At 48.2% G+C, this 17,536-nt stretch overlaps 2 protein-coding genes across 3 annotated transcripts in view; one reads left to right on the top strand and one right to left on the bottom strand.

Annotated features, from left to right (window-relative positions):
* Nucleotides 1-14,640, top strand: part of abca2 (ATP-binding cassette, sub-family A (ABC1), member 2) — a 41,208-nt gene extending 26,568 nt beyond the window's left edge. The window contains exons 22-48 of one of the 2 annotated variants that reach the window (XM_069720061.1): nucleotides 111-323; nucleotides 461-657; nucleotides 1,027-1,200; nucleotides 1,370-1,569; nucleotides 2,101-2,221; nucleotides 2,316-2,828; nucleotides 3,184-3,286; nucleotides 3,751-4,076; nucleotides 4,688-4,901; nucleotides 5,636-5,741; nucleotides 5,998-6,109; nucleotides 6,215-6,275; nucleotides 6,916-7,090; nucleotides 7,186-7,301; nucleotides 8,215-8,362; nucleotides 8,470-8,593; nucleotides 8,895-9,027; nucleotides 9,202-9,322; nucleotides 9,420-9,598; nucleotides 10,007-10,148; nucleotides 10,302-10,436; nucleotides 11,046-11,149; nucleotides 11,282-11,374; nucleotides 11,602-11,704; nucleotides 11,834-11,971; nucleotides 12,062-12,271; nucleotides 13,200-14,640. In XM_069720061.1, the coding sequence (XP_069576162.1) occupies nucleotides 111-323; nucleotides 461-657; nucleotides 1,027-1,200; nucleotides 1,370-1,569; nucleotides 2,101-2,221; nucleotides 2,316-2,828; nucleotides 3,184-3,286; nucleotides 3,751-4,076; nucleotides 4,688-4,901; nucleotides 5,636-5,741; nucleotides 5,998-6,109; nucleotides 6,215-6,275; nucleotides 6,916-7,090; nucleotides 7,186-7,301; nucleotides 8,215-8,362; nucleotides 8,470-8,593; nucleotides 8,895-9,027; nucleotides 9,202-9,322; nucleotides 9,420-9,598; nucleotides 10,007-10,148; nucleotides 10,302-10,436; nucleotides 11,046-11,149; nucleotides 11,282-11,374; nucleotides 11,602-11,704; nucleotides 11,834-11,971; nucleotides 12,062-12,271; nucleotides 13,200-13,235 (4,297 nt within the window). In that variant the 3' untranslated portion in view covers nucleotides 13,236-14,640. The remainder of the gene's footprint in view (nucleotides 1-110; nucleotides 324-460; nucleotides 658-1,026; nucleotides 1,201-1,369; nucleotides 1,570-2,100; nucleotides 2,222-2,315; nucleotides 2,829-3,183; nucleotides 3,287-3,750; nucleotides 4,077-4,687; nucleotides 4,902-5,635; nucleotides 5,742-5,997; nucleotides 6,110-6,214; nucleotides 6,276-6,915; nucleotides 7,091-7,185; nucleotides 7,302-8,214; nucleotides 8,363-8,469; nucleotides 8,594-8,894; nucleotides 9,028-9,201; nucleotides 9,323-9,419; nucleotides 9,599-10,006; nucleotides 10,149-10,301; nucleotides 10,437-11,045; nucleotides 11,150-11,281; nucleotides 11,375-11,601; nucleotides 11,705-11,833; nucleotides 11,972-12,061; nucleotides 12,272-13,199) is intronic. The other variant, XM_069720062.1, reaches the window with a different exon arrangement.
* Nucleotides 14,641-15,335: 695 nt separating this feature from the next.
* paxx (PAXX non-homologous end joining factor) lies at nucleotides 15,336-17,432 on the bottom strand. The gene is made up of 6 exons (XM_069720070.1): nucleotides 17,254-17,432; nucleotides 16,272-16,335; nucleotides 15,972-16,200; nucleotides 15,837-15,887; nucleotides 15,661-15,754; nucleotides 15,336-15,540 (listed from the first exon to the last, which is right to left on the bottom strand). Exons 1-6 carry the CDS (start codon nucleotides 17,343-17,345, stop codon nucleotides 15,492-15,494), a joined length of 579 nt encoding a protein of 192 aa, XP_069576171.1. The 5' UTR covers nucleotides 17,346-17,432; the 3' UTR covers nucleotides 15,336-15,491.
* Nucleotides 17,433-17,536: the final 104 nt, after the last annotated feature.

Here is a 17,536-nt window from a genome sequence, read left to right on the forward strand (position 1 = left end):
AAAAAAAAAAAAAAAAACACTCAAGTAAAAGTAAAACCACCAGATTTGAAGAAATACACATAAAAACCCACCATTATTTTTGAAGATGAAGACGTATTAACCGTCCTCAGGTCCATCCTGACCGGCCTGTTCCCGCCCACCTCCGGCTCCGCCACCATCTACGGCCACGACATCCGCACCGAGATGGAGCGCATCCGCCAGAACCTGGGAATGTGTCCGCAGCACAACGTGCTGTTCGACAAGCTGAGCGTGGAGGAGCACCTGTGGTTCTACTCCCGGCTGAAGGGCATGGAGGAGGAGGACATCCGCAAGGAGATGGACAAGTGAGGACACATCTGGACGCTGGTAACGGTTACAGGGAGACCATTGGCTATGTGTGTGTGTGTGTGTGTGTGTGTGTGTGTGTGTGTGTGTGTGTGTGTGTGTGTGTGTGTGTGTGTGTGTGTGTGTGTGTGTCCAGGATGATCGTTGACCTGGAGCTGTCCAACAAGCGCCACAGCCTGGTGCAGACGCTGTCCGGCGGCATGAAGAGGAAGTTGTCGGTGGCCATCGCCTTCGTGGGCGGCTCCCGGGCCGTCATCCTGGACGAGCCCACGGCCGGCGTCGACCCCTACGCCCGCCGGGCCATCTGGGACCTCATCCTCAAGTACAAGCAGGGTGAGTGGCGGCTCCACCACGTCCTCACCACGTCCCAAGGAAATTCTTCCAACTTGGCAAAAACATAAGATGGTAGTTGGTGAAGTTTAAAGGTCAAAGGTCACTGTCCCATCACATATGCTCATGAAGGTGACATTTCAGGAACGTCTGGATTGAATTTCTTCAAGTTTGTCACTAACGTTCAATTTAATTTAAGGATGAAGTGATAACATTTTGGTGGTCAAAGGTTAAAGGTCACTATGAGTTGCTATCTGTCCCCCACTATGAATGTGATATCTCAGGAACGCCTCGAGGAAATCTCTCCAAATGTAAACTACAACCTGAGTGGTTTTAGTTTAAAAAGGTCTCGTTTTACCCCCCCCCCTCCAGGCCGCACCATCCTGCTGTCCACCCACCACATGGATGAAGCCGACCTCCTGGGAGACCGCATCGCCATCATCTCGCACGGGAAGCTCAAGTGTTGCGGCTCGCCGCTCTTCCTGAAGAGCACCTACGGAGACGGATACAAGCTGACGCTGGTGAAGAAGCAGAGCGAAGGGAGAGGTGTGTGTGTGTGTGTGTGTGTGTGTGTGTGTGTGTGTGTGTGTGTGTGTGTGTGTGTGTGTGTGTGTGTGTGTGTGTGACATTTCCATGTTTTGAGTTTTTCCCATCATGCCTCTTTCCTCTGTCCCCGTTGGTCACGTCGTGTGTCTCTCCTCCTGTCGTCCTTCAGGACAGGGCAGCCAGCAGCAGCAGCCTCCCTCGTCTCTGTCCCCGTCCTCGTCTCTGTCGCCTTGCTCAGAGGCTCATGTCACCCAGTTCATCCGCCAGTTCGTGGCGTCGTGCCTGCTGGTGTCCGACTCCAACACCGAGCTGTCCTACGTCCTGCCCTCCGAGGCCGTCAAGAAGGGCTGCTTCGAGAGGCTGTTCCAGGTGCGCACACACAAAAAATGTTTTTATTTCAAACCTTCAAAACTTCATTTAAATTGTAGGAGAGATGCTGAAATCTCTTTTCACAGCAAAAGAATGATGGCAGCTCCACCAAAGGAAAAGGTGCTAGGGGTGCCTCATTTTACAGGCATGTGGGGGCCTTAAGCGATACCAAGGGCAGCAGCTAGGGGGCGCCAGACTTGGCATACAGGTAGAGGTGAGCCAAGTGAACATTCACGGCAAATTTGGTGACACTCCCACTTTTGGTTCGAAAGTTGTTTGAGGAGCATCACTTTTCTTTGAATGGTAGCTATAACAAAGGAACTACGTATGTCATGTAGAATATCTGAAAAAAGATTTACAGGGAATAAAAGCAGTTCGGTCCACCAGCTGAAATCCACCATGAGACGTTCCCAGCGTGGAGACGTTTGGGTTGAAGATGTCTGAACCTGATTGGTTTGGTGAGACCGAGATGCCGGTATCTTCTGAGAGAGCTGCGGTAGTTTGACGTCCTCTCTGTGGTTGTGTCTCCAGGCTCTGGAGCAGAGCTTGGACAGTTTAGCCCTGACCAGCTTCGGCGTGATGGACACCACGCTGGAGGAGGTGTTCCTCAAAGTGTCCGAGGAGGACCAGTCACTGGAGAACAGCGACGCCGGTGAGAAACGTTCCTCCGGTCACGACTTCTTGGAGATTTCAGCAGGATGTGTGAAAGTCTGATTTTCTGATTTTCTCTGCGTGTCTCCGGGCAGATATGAAGGGCTCCCCGGGGGGCAGCTCCGCGGGGAAGGTCTCGGTGGGTTCGGGAGGCCCGGCGGCGCCGCAGGCTGGGACCGCCCCCCCGGCGCAGAGCCAGAAGCCGGACGTGGAGCTGACCAACCTGGTGACGTGCTCCCGGCTGAGCCACAGCCAGGCCTCCCTCCGGTCCTCCTCGTCCATCGGCTCGGTGCGCGGCGACGAGGGAGGACTCTACGCCGACTTCTACGGCGACTACTGCCCGCTGTTCGACACCGGCCGGGAGTCGGACTCCGCCAGCCTCAGGGGGGACGCGGAGAACCCGAGGTCCCCGGAGCCCGAGGTCCTGGAGGGGCAGGGCAGCTTCAAGCTGGAAGGCTGGTGGTTGAAGCTCAGCCAGTTTCACGGCCTCATCGTCAAGAGGTACCACTGCGCCAAGAGGAACACCAAAGGCCTCTTCTCCCAGATCCTCCTGCCCGCCTTCTTCGTGTGCGTCGCCATGACGGTCGCGCTGTCGGTGCCCGAGATCGGTGAGCCCGTTGTTCACTAGAGAGGAAAGTGCTTTCAAATCCGCCGGCTTGTGAACGCAGCCTGCAGTAAATCCAGATGTTTACGGTGTTAAACACTAAAATACTCGTCATTACACTCATTTAATCTCCATTTATGAGGTGAAAATAAAACCGAGGGGGACTCCTGAAGACACAAGCTTTTAAAAGAACAGATGCAGAGAAATCATTCAACAAACACTTCCTGCGTTTGTGTATTTTATGAACAGAAAAACTGCTCAAGGCTCCCGTTTAATGACCGAACAGTTTATTTCCAGCAGTTTGTTGCATTAAAGAGCCGCTCCGCTGCTTTAAGCTGCTGTTTGTCTTGTTTCTGCAGGTGATTTGCCGCCTCTGATCTTGTCCCCGTCTCAGTATCACAACTACACGCAGCCGAGAGGCAACTTCATCCCGTACGCCAACGAGGACCGACCTCAGTACAGGTGGGATTCACTCCTTCAGTCTCTACCGTTGTTTCTCCCGGAGTCACCGTGATGGAGTTAATGTGGTTTGAGTTCATTGAGAAGAAGTGAACAGAAGTTCACTTCTTTTAGTGTGTTTAATCCGTTTGTGTCCGTTTGTCTCGCTATGAACGTGGGTAAACAAAAAGCACGCAACCGAGCCGCAGCTGAGCAGCTAAAATATATATATATGTAAAAGAAGTAGAAATGAGACTCGATGCCACACAGGGAGAGCTGAACAGTATTTAACTGTAATTAAAGAAATCAAAATTTTATATAACTACAGGGAGTCATGTGACCAGTCAGTTCCATCTGAGCAGAGCTCTGATTGGTCGATATCCTGTGACAGCGTTGCCGGCCTTAAACGCAGAAATAACGACTCCGTGACCTTTGAGTAACCGCTGCTTCGGTCTAACTGCTGCCTCTTTGGCCCCGCCCCCCCTCAGGAGCAAGCTGTCGCCCGACGCCAGCCCCCAGAAGATCATCACCACCCTGCGCCTGCCGTCGGGCGTCGGCGCCACCTGCGTCCTCAAGACCCCGTTCAACAGCACCTTGGACCAGCTGGCCCAGACGCTCAACCCCAGCGCCAACAACTCCAAGACGCTGGCCGCCCGCTACTTCGACTCCATGTGCCTGGACTCCTTCACGCAGGGCGTCCCGCTCTCCAACTTCGTGCCCCCGCCGCCCTCGCCGGCGCCCTCGGACGACCCGGACCCTCGATTCATGGACGGGCTGTGGAACTTCACCGTCGCCCCTCCGACCACAGTCCGCGGTGAGTCCTGTCTGTCTGTCTGTCTGTCTGTCTGTCTGTCTGTCTGTGTGTGTGTGTGTGTGTGTGTGTGTGTGTGTGTGTGTGTGTGTGTGTGTGTGTGTGTGTGTGTGTGTGTGTGTGTGTGTGTGTGTGTGTGTGTGTGTGTGTGTCTCTCTCTCTCTCTGTGTGTGTGTGTGTGTGTGTGTGTGTGTGTGTGTGTGTGTGTCTCTCTCTCTCTCTCTCTCTGTGTGTGTGTGTGTGTGTGTGTGTGTGTGTGTGTGTGTGTGTGTGTGTGTGTGTGTGTGTGTGTGTGTGTGTGTGTGTGTGTGTGTGTGTGTGTGTGTGTGTGTGTCTCTCTCTCTCTGTGTGTGTGTGTGTGTGTGTGTGTGTGTGTGTGTGTGTGTGTGTGTGTCTCTCTCTCTCTCTCTCTCTCTCTGTGTGTGTGTGTGTGTGTGTGTGTGTGTGTGTGTGTGTGTGTGTGTGTGTGTGTGTGTGTCTCTCTCTCTCTCTCTCTGTGTGTGTGTGTGTGTGTGTGTGTGTGTGTGTGTGTGTGTGTGTGTGTGTGTGTGTGTGTGTGTGTGTGTGTGTGTGTGTGCAGTACATCAGTATGAGTTAGTTTCCTGTCTCCTCAGAACCGGTGACGTCTCCTCCAACCCTCCCGCTGTCCATCCATGAGCCGGTGCGCTGCAGCTGCTCCATGCAGGGGACGGGCTTCTCCTGTCCCAGCGGGGTCGGCGGGCGGCCGTCCCTCACCAAGGTGGTGACGGGGGACATCCTGGTGGACGTCACGGGACGCAACGTCTCCGAGTACCTGCTCTTCACGTCGGACCGACTGCGGCTGCACCGGTAGGAGACGAACGGTGAAACCGAAGTTTCAGAACCACGACGAGACTTTAATGACGTCAGAAGATTAGAAACACGTTCTTACAGTTTTTACTTTTCACTGCAGACTTTCAGTGTCGAGTCTAAATCAACTGATCTAACTAATAGAATAAGAGGAAAAAAGTCTGAGTGCATAAATAAGTATATTAAGTCATAATTTGCCCCAAATTCCTTTACTTTAGGGTTTAATTCCCAACTCTGACTCATAAACTGCTTACAGACTGTGAAAAGAGTTTTTTGTTGACTTAATTTAGACGGAGGAGACCGGAGCCAGAATACAAGTTCAAAGGTTTAATCAGCAGTTGATTAATGTTGTACAAGAGGAGCGTTTTAACAATGCACCGACATCATGTGGTTACAGTCAGTATTTATGTCTCTTGTGTTCCTCGTAGACTCAGACGACACATTTCTCTTCAGGCTGAGGACTTCATAATTATCTATTAATAAAGAGCCTGTTATTGACTAGTTGATGAAAATAACAAGTTGAGCCATCTCTAAACAGGCATAAAGAGTTCAAGACGTGTCTCCACGTATTTTACCATATAAAAATGAAATTCTTATAACGGAGACAAACTTAAAACAATACGGCAGTTTAAAGCCACGTGACTCTTATTTTGAAATTCTTACCAGCACACGTGCACTTTAGATGCAGTGAAACTGAACTCTGTGGTCTGTTTTGTTCTGTGTGTTTGTAACAGATACGGCGGTTTGACGGTGGGGAACATCCAGAAATCAATCCCAGCATCCTTTGGGAAAAAAATCCCTCCGATGGTTCGAAAGATAGCCGTCCGCAGGTCAGCTCAGGTAAGGACGCTATGCCCCGCCCACTTATACCGGCAACCTGACTGCACCCCGGGGGGCTTGTCAATCAAACCAGCCACGCCTTAAACAAGCTGTGTTATTGGAGTTTTTTTTGTAAGCCAGCCCCTAGTGGCCCTCGGTGGTATTGCAGGCGGCGGTTTCTCTCTTCAGACTACGTTCATCTTAATATAAAGTCTGCAGACATAACTGGACACGCACGATGTGAACGACCACTAGCAGAGCGCCCTCTTGTGTGCAGGTTCTGTACAACAACAAAGGCTACCACAGCATGCCGACGTACCTGAACGTCCTCAACAACGCCATCTTGCGAGCCAACCTGCCGTCGTCCAAAGGAAACCCGGCAGCCTACGGTACAAACTCGCGGTGCCTCGACGTGAAGTCATGTCGTTTTTAGGACGCAACTCCTGATTTAAAAAAAATTTTTTTTTAACCTGTTTCGTTGTGTTTTTTTGCAGGAATCACGCTGACAAACCACCCGATGAATCGCACCAGCGCCAGCCTCTCTCTGGACTACCTGTGAGTTCCTCAGCAGCACCGATATCAGAGCCTTCGCTGCGACGTGGGGGGGGCTTGTTTTTGATAGTTTTGACCCTCATTACTTTTAATACAATGAAACCTAACCTAACCTAAAATAACCAAGTAATTAAAACTGCGCCCGATGACATACCGGCCCTCGCGCGGAGTTTAACACCTGAAACGTTTCGTGAGGTTTCGAGTATCCCTTTTGACCGTAAACATCAAACTTTGCCACATCGCCATGGCGATGCCCCTTTGACAAAAACACACGAGCTTCTCAATATGTCATCATCAGCGTGTTACGACTATTCTGACCCAATTAGATGTTGACGTGATCGACGAGCTCAAACAAAGACATGAAAGTGTGAAACGTGTTATATCCTGCTGCCAGCAGGGGGCGCTGTAACCATGACTGAATATTACCACGCAGATGTCTTCCAGGGCGGGACTTCTATCAAACATGTAGAGTTTAGAAAGTTAATCAAAGTTGAAGCCACTTACAGTTTTTACGGCGAAATGTTCAAAACTCCCCAAAATCACGAATAAATTAAACCACTTGGTGCTCGGGCTCCTAATTATCTTTTTAAAGAGCTGTATAAAGTGGGATTGGACAGATTGGTCTCCTCTCCCGTGTCTCCAGGCTCCAGGGGACCGACGTGGTCATCGCCATCTTCATCATCGTGGCCATGTCCTTCGTGCCGGCCAGCTTCGTGGTGTTCCTGGTGGCCGAGAAATCCACGAAGGCCAAACACCTCCAGTTCGTCAGCGGCTGCGACCCGGTGGTCTACTGGCTGGCCAACTACATCTGGGACATGGTGAGGAGGCGGAGGACGCCACCGACCGACCGACGTTTCACTCTGTAGGAAAAGAACCCGCCTGAACGTGTTCCTCGCCTCTCGTCTCTCCTCAGCTGAACTACCTGGTTCCCGCCACCTGCTGCGTCATCATCCTGTTCGTGTTCGACCTGCCGGCCTACACCTCCCCGACCAACTTCCCCGCCGTCCTCTCGCTCTTCCTCCTCTACGGGTGAGACGACACCTTCTTACTTATTAAAGGGTCAGTGCGCTGAAATCTCACGTAGTTCAGAGACTGTTCCTGTTGCGCGTGAACTGTGCGCAGCACGGTGAAGTAAAAACATCACAGCAACAAAGACCAAATACATCTTAGTTGTTGTTTTTTTAACAACTGAAACTTTATTTCAGTTTCAGCAACTTTATACAAAGTTTTTATTTTTTCATGTATATTTTTACTGCTATATGTGTATATATATATATTACAAATAAGAATCCAAATGTAAAACAACAACAAAGCAAAAAACAAAAATCTACATCATCATCAAAACAAACCTCATGTTGGTTGACTGGGAAAAAATGGCAAAACAGGAAGTGAAGGGTTTTCTAGTTGGAGGCGGTTTCATTCATGTGATTTAAAAACATTTAAACTCTTATTTTGACGGTCACAGACTGGATTTTCTTTCTAACCTCGAGCCCCATTTATGATTCTTTAGGTTAATAAAGTAAAAAAAAAGAAAAGGGAACTAATATATTTGCAGATGTTCCCGTGATGTGCAGTCGGCTTATTTTCACGAGTGGAGAAATAATGTGACTTTTTTTTTTTTTCCAATTCCTGCGATGTGATGTGATGTGCAGTTTTTTTGGTTTGTTTTTTAAATCAGCTGAAAAATCAGAAGACTTTTGTTCCCAAAAAAATAATAAAAACAGTTTGTGAAATCCTGGATGGGCAGAATAACTGCTGACGTGGCAGAAAAACAAAAACCAGCATCAACAAATCAAAAACCACCTGTTCAGAGTCCCGTTTCACCAAACGCTGACGACATGAACGTAAATACGATTTCTAACATCTGGATGGAAACAGCTGCTCTCCAGTTTCCTTTCTGCCTCCTCGGCCGTCTTCAGGTGATTCTCTCTCCTCCCTCCAGGTGGTCCATCACTCCCATCATGTACCCGGCATCCTTCTGGTTCGAGGTCCCCAGCACCGCCTACGTCTTCCTCATCGTCATCAACCTCTTCATCGGCATCACGGCCACCGTGGCCACTTTCCTGCTGCAGCTCTTCGAACACGACAAGGTCGGTCTGGACTAAAGACGGGATGTTACTCAGACGACCTCACCTTTACATGTTGAGGTGGTAATAAATTAAGAAGTCAAGAAAATGTTGTTTTTTTTGTCCTCCAGGATCTGAAGAAAGTCAACAGTTACCTGAAATCCTGTTTCCTGATCTTCCCCAACTACAACCTGGGCCACGGCCTGATGGAGATGGCCTACAACGAGTACATCAACGAATACTACGCCAAGATAGGTACGTTCATCGTACGTTCATCACGCACAATCACACAATATTGAAGTTGAAATCCTTTATCAGGCAAGAACGGGACCACATTTCACTTTCAAAACTATTGAAAGTAAATATTGAATTAAAGCGTTTTATTAGTGTGGACTTATTCTGCACAGTATTTGTATTTTATATTGTATATAATCCCAGCAGCTAAAATCCTATATCAGGCAAGAATGGGACCACATTTCACTTTCAAAACTCCAGCAGCTGGTCTCCTCAGTCGCCAGGTATTTACAGAGTGGTTTGTTGTGAATTCGTTCTGCAGGACAATTTGACAAGATGAAGTCTCCGTTCGAGTGGGACATCGTGACTCGGGGACTCGTCGCCATGACGATCGAAGGCTTCGTCGGCTTCCTCATCACCATCCTCTGCCAGTACAACTTCCTCAGGAAACCTCCGTCAGTGACGTCACCTTCCTGCTAGGGACTTTCTGACTGAGTCACGCTGAAACACAGCTGATGTGATGTGATGTGGTGTGATGTGCGTGTGTGTGTGTGTGTGTGTGTGTGTGTGTGTGTGTGTGTGTGTGTGTGTGTGTGTGTGTGTGTGTGTGTGCGCGCGCGTGTTTCCAGGAGGGTGCCGGTCAGCTGCCAGCCCATCGACGATGACGATGTGGACGTGGCCTGCGAGAGACGAAGAGTGCTGCGAGGAGACGCCGACAACGACATGCTGAAGATCGAGAACCTGACGAAGGTTTTTACTTTTGTTATTTTACAGAAATGTAGGTTTGAGTCCAGTTCTGCGGTGACTGACCCGTTTGACCGCGGTCCTTCACCGCTGTCCCCCTCAGGTGTATAAGTCCAGGAAGATGGGTCGCATCCTGGCCGTGGACCGCCTCTGTCTGGGCGTCCGGCCCGGCGAGTGCTTCGGACTGCTGGGAGTGAACGGAGCCGGGAAGACCACCACCTTCAAGATGCTGACGGGAGACGAGTGCACCACCGGAGGAGAGGCCTTCATCGACGGAAACAGGTCGGCGCCGAGGATCAATACATCTGATCAGGAAATCAATCGCCTATTTCGGCCAATCGTTTTGAGTCATTTTTTTTAACCAGAAAATACAAATATTCTCTGATTTCAGCTTCTTAAACGTGAATATTTCCTGTTTTCTTTATTCTCCATGATAATAAACCGAACATGTTTCGGTTGAGGAACGCTGGTCGCAACAAAACCAGATATTTTAGCTGCAGATTTGAGAAACACTGGCTGACAATTTAAAGAGCAAACAGCTGATTGATTAATCAAGAAAAATAATCAACACATGAATCAATAATGTGTGTGTGTGTGTGTGTGTGTGTGTGTGTGTGTGTGTGTGTGTGTGTGTGTGTGTGTGTGTGTGTGTGTGTGTGTGTGTGTGTGTGTGTGTGTGTGTGTGTGCAGCATCCTGAAGGACCTCCTGCGTGTGCAGCAGAGCATCGGTTACTGTCCACAGTTCGACGCTCTGTTCGATGACCTGACGGCCAGAGAGCATCTGGAGCTTTACACTCGCCTCCGCGGCATCCCGTGGAAGGACCAGGACAGGGTGGGTGTCTCACACACACACACACACACACACACACACACACACACACACACACACACACACACACACACACACACACACACACACACACACACACACACACACACACACACACAACACCACTCTCCTGACGTTACCCTCCACCTCCTCCAGGTGGTGCAGTGGGCGCTGGAGAAGCTGGAGTTGTCTAAGTACGCAGACAAACCGTCCGGCACGTACAGCGGAGGAAACAAGCGCAAGCTGTCCACCGCCATCGCCCTCATCGGGTTCCCCTCGCTCATCTTCCTGGTGAGCAGCACACGAGGCAGTGAAAGGGTGGAGGAGGAGGAGGTGGGGGGGTGGAGGAGCTGGAGGAGGAGGTGGGGGTGGGGGTGGAGGCATCTTTAATAAAACCCTCCCAGACATTAAGATTCATCTGTGCAGAAGAACATTTCTTCTGATGTTCCTACTTCGTCTCTGAATATAAAAACGATTCATCTTCATCTTCAAATTTTTATTTAAAAATCAAATTTTAGTGTGATCGAATTTACATAAAACGACCCAAGAAAAGTGTTAAAAGCGGGCGCCGGTAAAAATGACTGTTTTAATATTCAAAAATTACAACCAATTTCCTAGTTTTTACTGCAGTGAGCAGATTTAAAAGAAGAAAGAAAAAGACGAAGTGTTTTACGGGTCAAGAAACACAATCAAACAGGCAGGAAACAAACATCCAGGTGATCCAGACTTATTTAGAAACAAACATCCAGGTGATCCAGACTTATTTAGAAACAAACATCCAGGTGATCCAGACTTATTTAGAAACAAACATCCAGGTGATCCAGACTTATTTAGAAACAAACATCCAGGTGAGGATGAATCTACCTGTCGGCCTCTGACCCGCGTCCCGTGGTTCTGCAGGATGAACCCACCACCGGGATGGACCCGAAGGCCCGCAGGTTCCTCTGGAACTTAATCCTGGACATCATCAAGACGGGCCGCTCCGTGGTGCTGACATCACACAGGTGAGACGACCTCACACGACCTGTCCGCTGCTCGGCTTCGGGTTTTTCCCTTTAGCGTGTGTTTAGCGTGTTTAATGTGTGTTTAGCGTGTTTAATGTGTGTTTAGCGTGTGTTTAACGTGTGTCTCTGCAGCATGGAGGAGTGTGAGGCTCTGTGCACCAGACTCGGCATCATGGTGAACGGCAGGTTCAAATGTCTCGGCAGCATCCAGCACCTGAAGAACAGGTGAGCAGCTCGTTGCTGAAACACGTGCCGGTCAGTTTATAAAGATACCAACATCTGTCAACATCTGTCAACATCTGTCAACATCTGTCAACATCTGTCAACATCTGTCAACATCTGTCAACAACTGTCCGGACAAGTTTGGAGTTTTATTTATTTTTTTAAAATATTTGAGGATCCTGTTCCTCTGATCCGGTTCCTCTGATCCGGTTCCTCTGATCCGGTTCCAGGTTTGGTGACGGCTACATGATCACGGTGAGGACGAGGAGCAGCTCCAACGTGAAGGAGGTGGTTCGGTTCTTCAACAGAAACTTCCCTGAAGCCGTGCTGAAGGTGAATCACTGCAGCTCCCTCTGTTAGCTCCGCCCACATTTCCTCCAGATGGAAACAGCTGTTCAAACCACAGACCTGTGTGTGTGTGTGCGTGTGCGTGTGCGTGTGTGTGTGGTTTCATACCTGCAGGAGCGCCACCACACCAAGGTCCAGTACCAGCTGAAGTCGGACCGGATCTCCCTGGCCCAGGTGTTCAGTAAGATGGAGCAGGTGGTGGAGGTTCTGGGCATCGAGGACTACTCCGTCAGTCAGACTACTCTGGACAACGTGAGTCACAGCTTCAGGCTCCGCCCACTTCCCCGGGGAAAACAGAAGGGATCAAACGAACCCTTCTGTTGTTTGTTTTTTTCTGCTCAGGTGTTCGTCAACTTTGCCAAGAAGCAGAGCGACAACCTGGAGCAGCAGGAGGCGTCGCCCCCCGGTGGCGGACAGTCGCCGCTGCAGCGCATCCTCAACCTGCTGAAGTCCCGGCCCGCCAACACGGAGCTCAGCGCTCTGATCAGCGAGGCGCCGGAGGAGCTGGAGAGCGACGACGACGAAGGACTCATCAGCTTCGAGGAGGAACGGGTGAGTTTCTATTTTCATATTCTAATTCTGTAGCAAACATGTTTATTAATGAAGATGATTCTTTTATTACTGAAAAGCACCAAGTCGCTCTTCATCCAGTATTTTAGACAGTCGACATAAACAAGGACCAAAGTTGGAAGTTTAAAAGCCACAGAAGCACGTGGTGAAAGTTCATCAGTGGTTTCACCTTCAAATATCAATTCATCCAAGAAACAAAACATCAGCTCACAAAATCAATTCAGCTGGATTTATTTAAAGTGTAAAATCACTCAAATAATTTACAACCCTATTTCCCCAAAAGTTTGGATGCTTTGTAAAATGTTAAAAAAAACCCAGATAATTTCATTAAATCATGTAAACTCATATTTAATTGTAAATAGACCAAAGACAAAATATCAAACGTTAAAATTGAGGAATTTTATTGTTTTATAAAAATATAAACTCATTTTCAGTTTGACGGCAGCAACGCATTATAAAAGAAAAGTTGGGACAGGATCATATTTTACATCATCTTTTCTTTTAACAACACTCTGTAAACCTTTGGGAACTGAGTGAGACCAGTTGCTGGAGATTTGAAAGTGAAATGTGGTCCCATTCTTGCCCGATACAGAGTGTTGCTCCAAAACCTGTATATATATTGATGGTATCTCCCAGATGTGAAAGCTGTGGATGCTGGCTTTTAAACTTCACTGATGACAAGCTGGATGGTCCCTCTCCTCTTTACCCAGAGAGTACGGCATCCATGATTTCCAAAACAAATTATAAACTTATCTGGTTTCTTCTTTGGAGAGTTTTAACCTGCAAGATGACCGTGTGTGTGTGTGTGTGTGTGTGTGTGTGTGTGTGTGTGTGTGTGTGTGTGTGTGTGTGTGTGTGTGTGTGTGTGTGTGTGTGTGTGTGTGTGTGTGTGTGTGTGTGTGTGTGGCAGGTGCAGCTCTCCTTCAACACGGACACTGTCTGTTGAACCGAGCCGCTGTAGAGCAGAGACGATGATGATGAAGAGGAGGAGGAAGAGGAGGAAGGTGATGAAGACGAAGGTGGGGAAACCTGATCCCGTTTGTCGGCGCTCGGCGGCGAGACGACACGCTGCAGATTTAACCCCCCTGAAGAGGACCAAAAATAACTCTCCGCACCGCGAGAACACAGGAAACAGTAGTTCAGTAATTTCAGCCTCAAACCCATCACGGGACCGAGGCGCCGTCCGGTCCGGTCCGGTCCGATCCGGTGACCCGGCAGGCCGCGGCCGGACCGAGGAATGTTTCCATATTCATTAATCTCCAGAATGTACGCGAGCGGTCGGCCGACGGCGAGACTGAAATGTTTGGTTGCTTTGAGGCGGCGCTCCCTGTGAACCGGACCACACTGGACCACACTGGACCACACTGGCCCCGCCCCCTTTAGAGAGCATGCTGCCACGACGGTGACGTCATACAGTCTATTTTTCTGTGGCCAGAAGAACGATTAATTTTGGATATTGAAGCAGCTGGTTTACTTCGTGATAACGGACGAGCGGAGCAGTCGGCCTTTTTTTTTTTCTTTGATGTCAGAGACAGATGATGGTGGTGGTGAAAGAGGGGCGGGGTTTAGTGGTGAAGTGGGGGGCGGGGCTACGGCCCTGATGGTGCCTCCTTTCTGTCTCTTTCTACTGAATGCTCTTCGTGCTAACACGTCATCCTGTGGTGAACTCCCTGTATGATAACCATCAACGACTGCACTACCGTCACTGTGACTCCAAGAGGAAGAATATTTACTCTGTAAACTCGGGTAACTCTTCATGTTTTATGATTTGCAGAAGGATGATGTTTTTTTTATGGACTCTCCTGGATGTCAGCATGTACTTTTAACTGCTCTTCTTCTCTCATAAAGTTTTGTGAATTGTAAACGTGTCAAAAAAACAAAACAAAACAAAAAATGTCACTCCACCTTTCACAGATTTACTTTTCGGTGATTATTAGTGGGCTTTTCTTTTTTCTACTTTGAACGGGTTGTCATTAAAAATAGAAAAAAAAAAAGAAAAAGCTGAACGCCATCACTTTCTTTTTCTCGTCTGAGGATGTAAAGTTGTTTACTGAAATAATCTGCACTTATTAAATCACTGCTAACACGTTGAGGAACATGAGGCAGAAAACTTAAAAAAAAAAAGAAGAATCAGGGATCCGTCGAATGACAGAAACATCGTGAGGAGGGAACTCGTGTCACCAGCAGCAACTGGACTTATGTGCAATCATAGAAAATAGATTTTGCTCCACATTTAAAGTTGAAACCTGCCTGTGTTTGTTGGGATGTAAAAATCATCTGAATGTCATTTGAACTAAAACGTCTGACAGAACTGAAGCTCGTGTGATTAAACGGTTGTTTTCTCAACTCTGCTTCTGCTGCAGGACAGTTGTGCTTTTTTTGTTGTTGTTGTTCTGCTGAAAAAAAAAGGTGAAATCAAAAAGTTCCGAGTGTTCCTGAGCCCACGCGGTGATTTCCACCGAGTCGAACTCTGGAAATCATCAACAGAGAAACTTGAAACGTTTCAGAAAGTCTGACGGAGATGAAGCGACGAGCCGGGAGAGGTGTTCTGATGACATCACGTTTCGAGAGGGGCGGAGCTTCACCGTCCAAAGACCGAAGAAGAAGAAGGAGCGTCGGGTGAGGAGACACCAGGTGGGTTTTTTCTTTGATGTTGGTGGGAGTTGTGTAACTGTGAATTCGCCCCCCAGAGTCAGACTGTCAACACTGAGTTCCACTGGGAACCTTCTGAAGGTCGTTAGCGTTGTTAGCTGGTCGTTAACTTGAGTTTAATTAATAGCAAAATTAGCCGTTTGTAAACATCGTCAGCTGTGCACTTGAGTTTGGCTGTTTTTTTGTGTGAAATTAGCTGTTTGTTCACCTGTTTTTAGTGAAATTGGCTGGTTTTTTTGCATTTTTAGGTCTTTGTTAACCAGTTAAAATTTGCTGTCAGCTTTGTGAAGTGGTTGTTAGCGTTGTCAGCTGTTAACATGACTTCAGCTGTTTTTAATAAAATGTTCTGTTTGTTAGCTTGAGTTTAGTAAAAGCGACTCGTTTGACACACGGCAACTTATTCTGCACTTTATTTCCAGATTTAATTACATTCTATCTAAAATTATAAATGCATTCTTTACCGATTCACATTAAATACCATTAAGATTAAAAATTAAAGTCCTTCATGATGTTTCATAAAAACAGTCAGTTCATAAATATGCATCAAATATCAGCGTTCGTCCACGTCATCGAAGGCCACGCCGGTCGCCTGCAGCATCCTGTGGACACAACAGAGTCAGAACCAGAACCAGAACAGAGTCAGAACCAGAACCGAGTCAGAACCAGAACAGAACCAGAACAGAACCGATTCAGAACCACGTGGAGGTTTTATGACGTACTTTTTCGTTCCGGGGTTGATGAGTGACGCTCCAGGAAGTCGTCTCTTCACCGTCACCGACGGAGCTCCGTCCTGCCGCCGGCGGGGTTCAAACTCTGAGGAGACAGTTGACCGACGGACAGCTCTGAACGTTTTAGGAGTTTAGAGACTTCAGAGGGTTTTGTTTGAGCAGCGTACCTGCGACCCGCCTCAGGTGAGCTTTAACCGGGCTGACGGACGGCGGTCCACCTGAGGAAGGTGACGACAGACAGTCAAGAACTGAATCTTGAAGTTGTAACTTCTTCTGAGTCCGGATGAAGACACGCGACTCACCGTCGGGCTGCGTGAGGCCGTCGGCCATCCTGAACAGCAGCTCCCGCAGCTCCTCCGCGGCCCGCGGGCCCTCCAGCCGGCGGAGGGCCGCGCTCGGGTCGCCCGGACCGGACCCGGCGCGGAGCTCTGCACCGGCGTCGTGCACCGAGACGGACGCGTCGCCGCGGCTGCAGGACGACCTGAGTTTTAGGATGAAGTCCTCCGAAGAGTTCAAGGAAAACTTCTGTGTCTGAAACAAACAGGAAGAGTTAGACGGCGGCAGCAACGTCACGAGACGCTGAGAGCAGCACGGACACTCACCAGCTGATTCTGCTCCTCTTCCTCGGTGAAGTCGGCGCTCCAAACATCTGCAGCATCTGTCAGACTGACACAACCAGGTGATGGACACACACACATTGACCTGTTTCACCATCCACATGGGGACATTCATGAGCATAATGCACTCCTTAAACCCTTACCATAACTTAAACCATAACTTAAACCATTACTTAAACCAGAACCTAAACCAGAACTTAAACCAGAACCTAAACCAGAACCTAAACCATAACCTAAACTTGAACCTAAACCAGAACCTAAACCATTACTTAAACCAGAACTTAAACCAGAACCTAAACCAGAACTTAAACCAGAACCTAAACCAGAACCTAAACTTGAACCTAAACCATAACCTAAACCATTACTTAAACCAGAACCAGAACCTAAACCAGAACTTAAACCAGAACCTAAACCAGAACCTGAACCATAACCTAAACCATAACCTGACAGAACCTAAACCAGAACCATAACCTAAACCATAACCTGAACCTAAACCATAACCTAAACTTAAACCTAAACCAGAACCTGAAACATAACCTAAACCTGAACCTGAACCTAAACCTGAAGCTTAAAACTAAGTTTTAACCCTGAAATTTAAATTTAACTTTAAAGTTGAGGAGCTTCCTAAATGTCCTCACGTGTGTTTGTCCTCATAAATGTTTTTTAACCTAAACTAGTCCACACAATTATAAAAAATGTGTACACACACACACACACACACACACACACACACACACACACACACACACACACACACACACACACAGCCAACGTCCATTCATAAAACTCAATCAATAACGTGAATAATTTGAGCTGCTGCATTGAATGTCGGTGAGCCGAACTACACGCAGGCTGCTAATACTTAAGTTCACGCCTTATTTTCATTTTTAAACGCAACCGTATTTTTTCTGAGAAGCATCAAAACAATAAACTGTCGGATTTTGAACGGACCCTGGCATCGACTCACCAGACGCTAAACACTCCGTTTTTCCTGCGCGTGTAACAGATGAATTTCCGGTTCTTCGCGTCCAACACGGTGCAGACAGAAGTTTCACTCATGTTCCGAGCAGAGAGATCGGAACCGACACGGACCCGGAAAAACAACAGAAAGCCTTCTTCTTCTTCTTCTTCTTCTGCTGAATCTCTCTTCTTCGTGTCTTTGTGGTGGGTTTCAAACTAGCGTATGTCCGCATTACCGCCGCCTAGCGGTTCATCTTTAACTCTGTTGGATTTGAACAGTTTTGGTTTTT

The sequence above is a fragment of the Brachyistius frenatus genome, unplaced genomic scaffold (genome assembly GCF_029030835.1).
Source record: "Brachyistius frenatus isolate BFR_SWC_R1_liver_20210118 unplaced genomic scaffold, ASM2903083v1 Contig_231, whole genome shotgun sequence".
NCBI classification, from domain to species: Eukaryota; Metazoa; Chordata; class Actinopteri; family Embiotocidae; genus Brachyistius; species Brachyistius frenatus.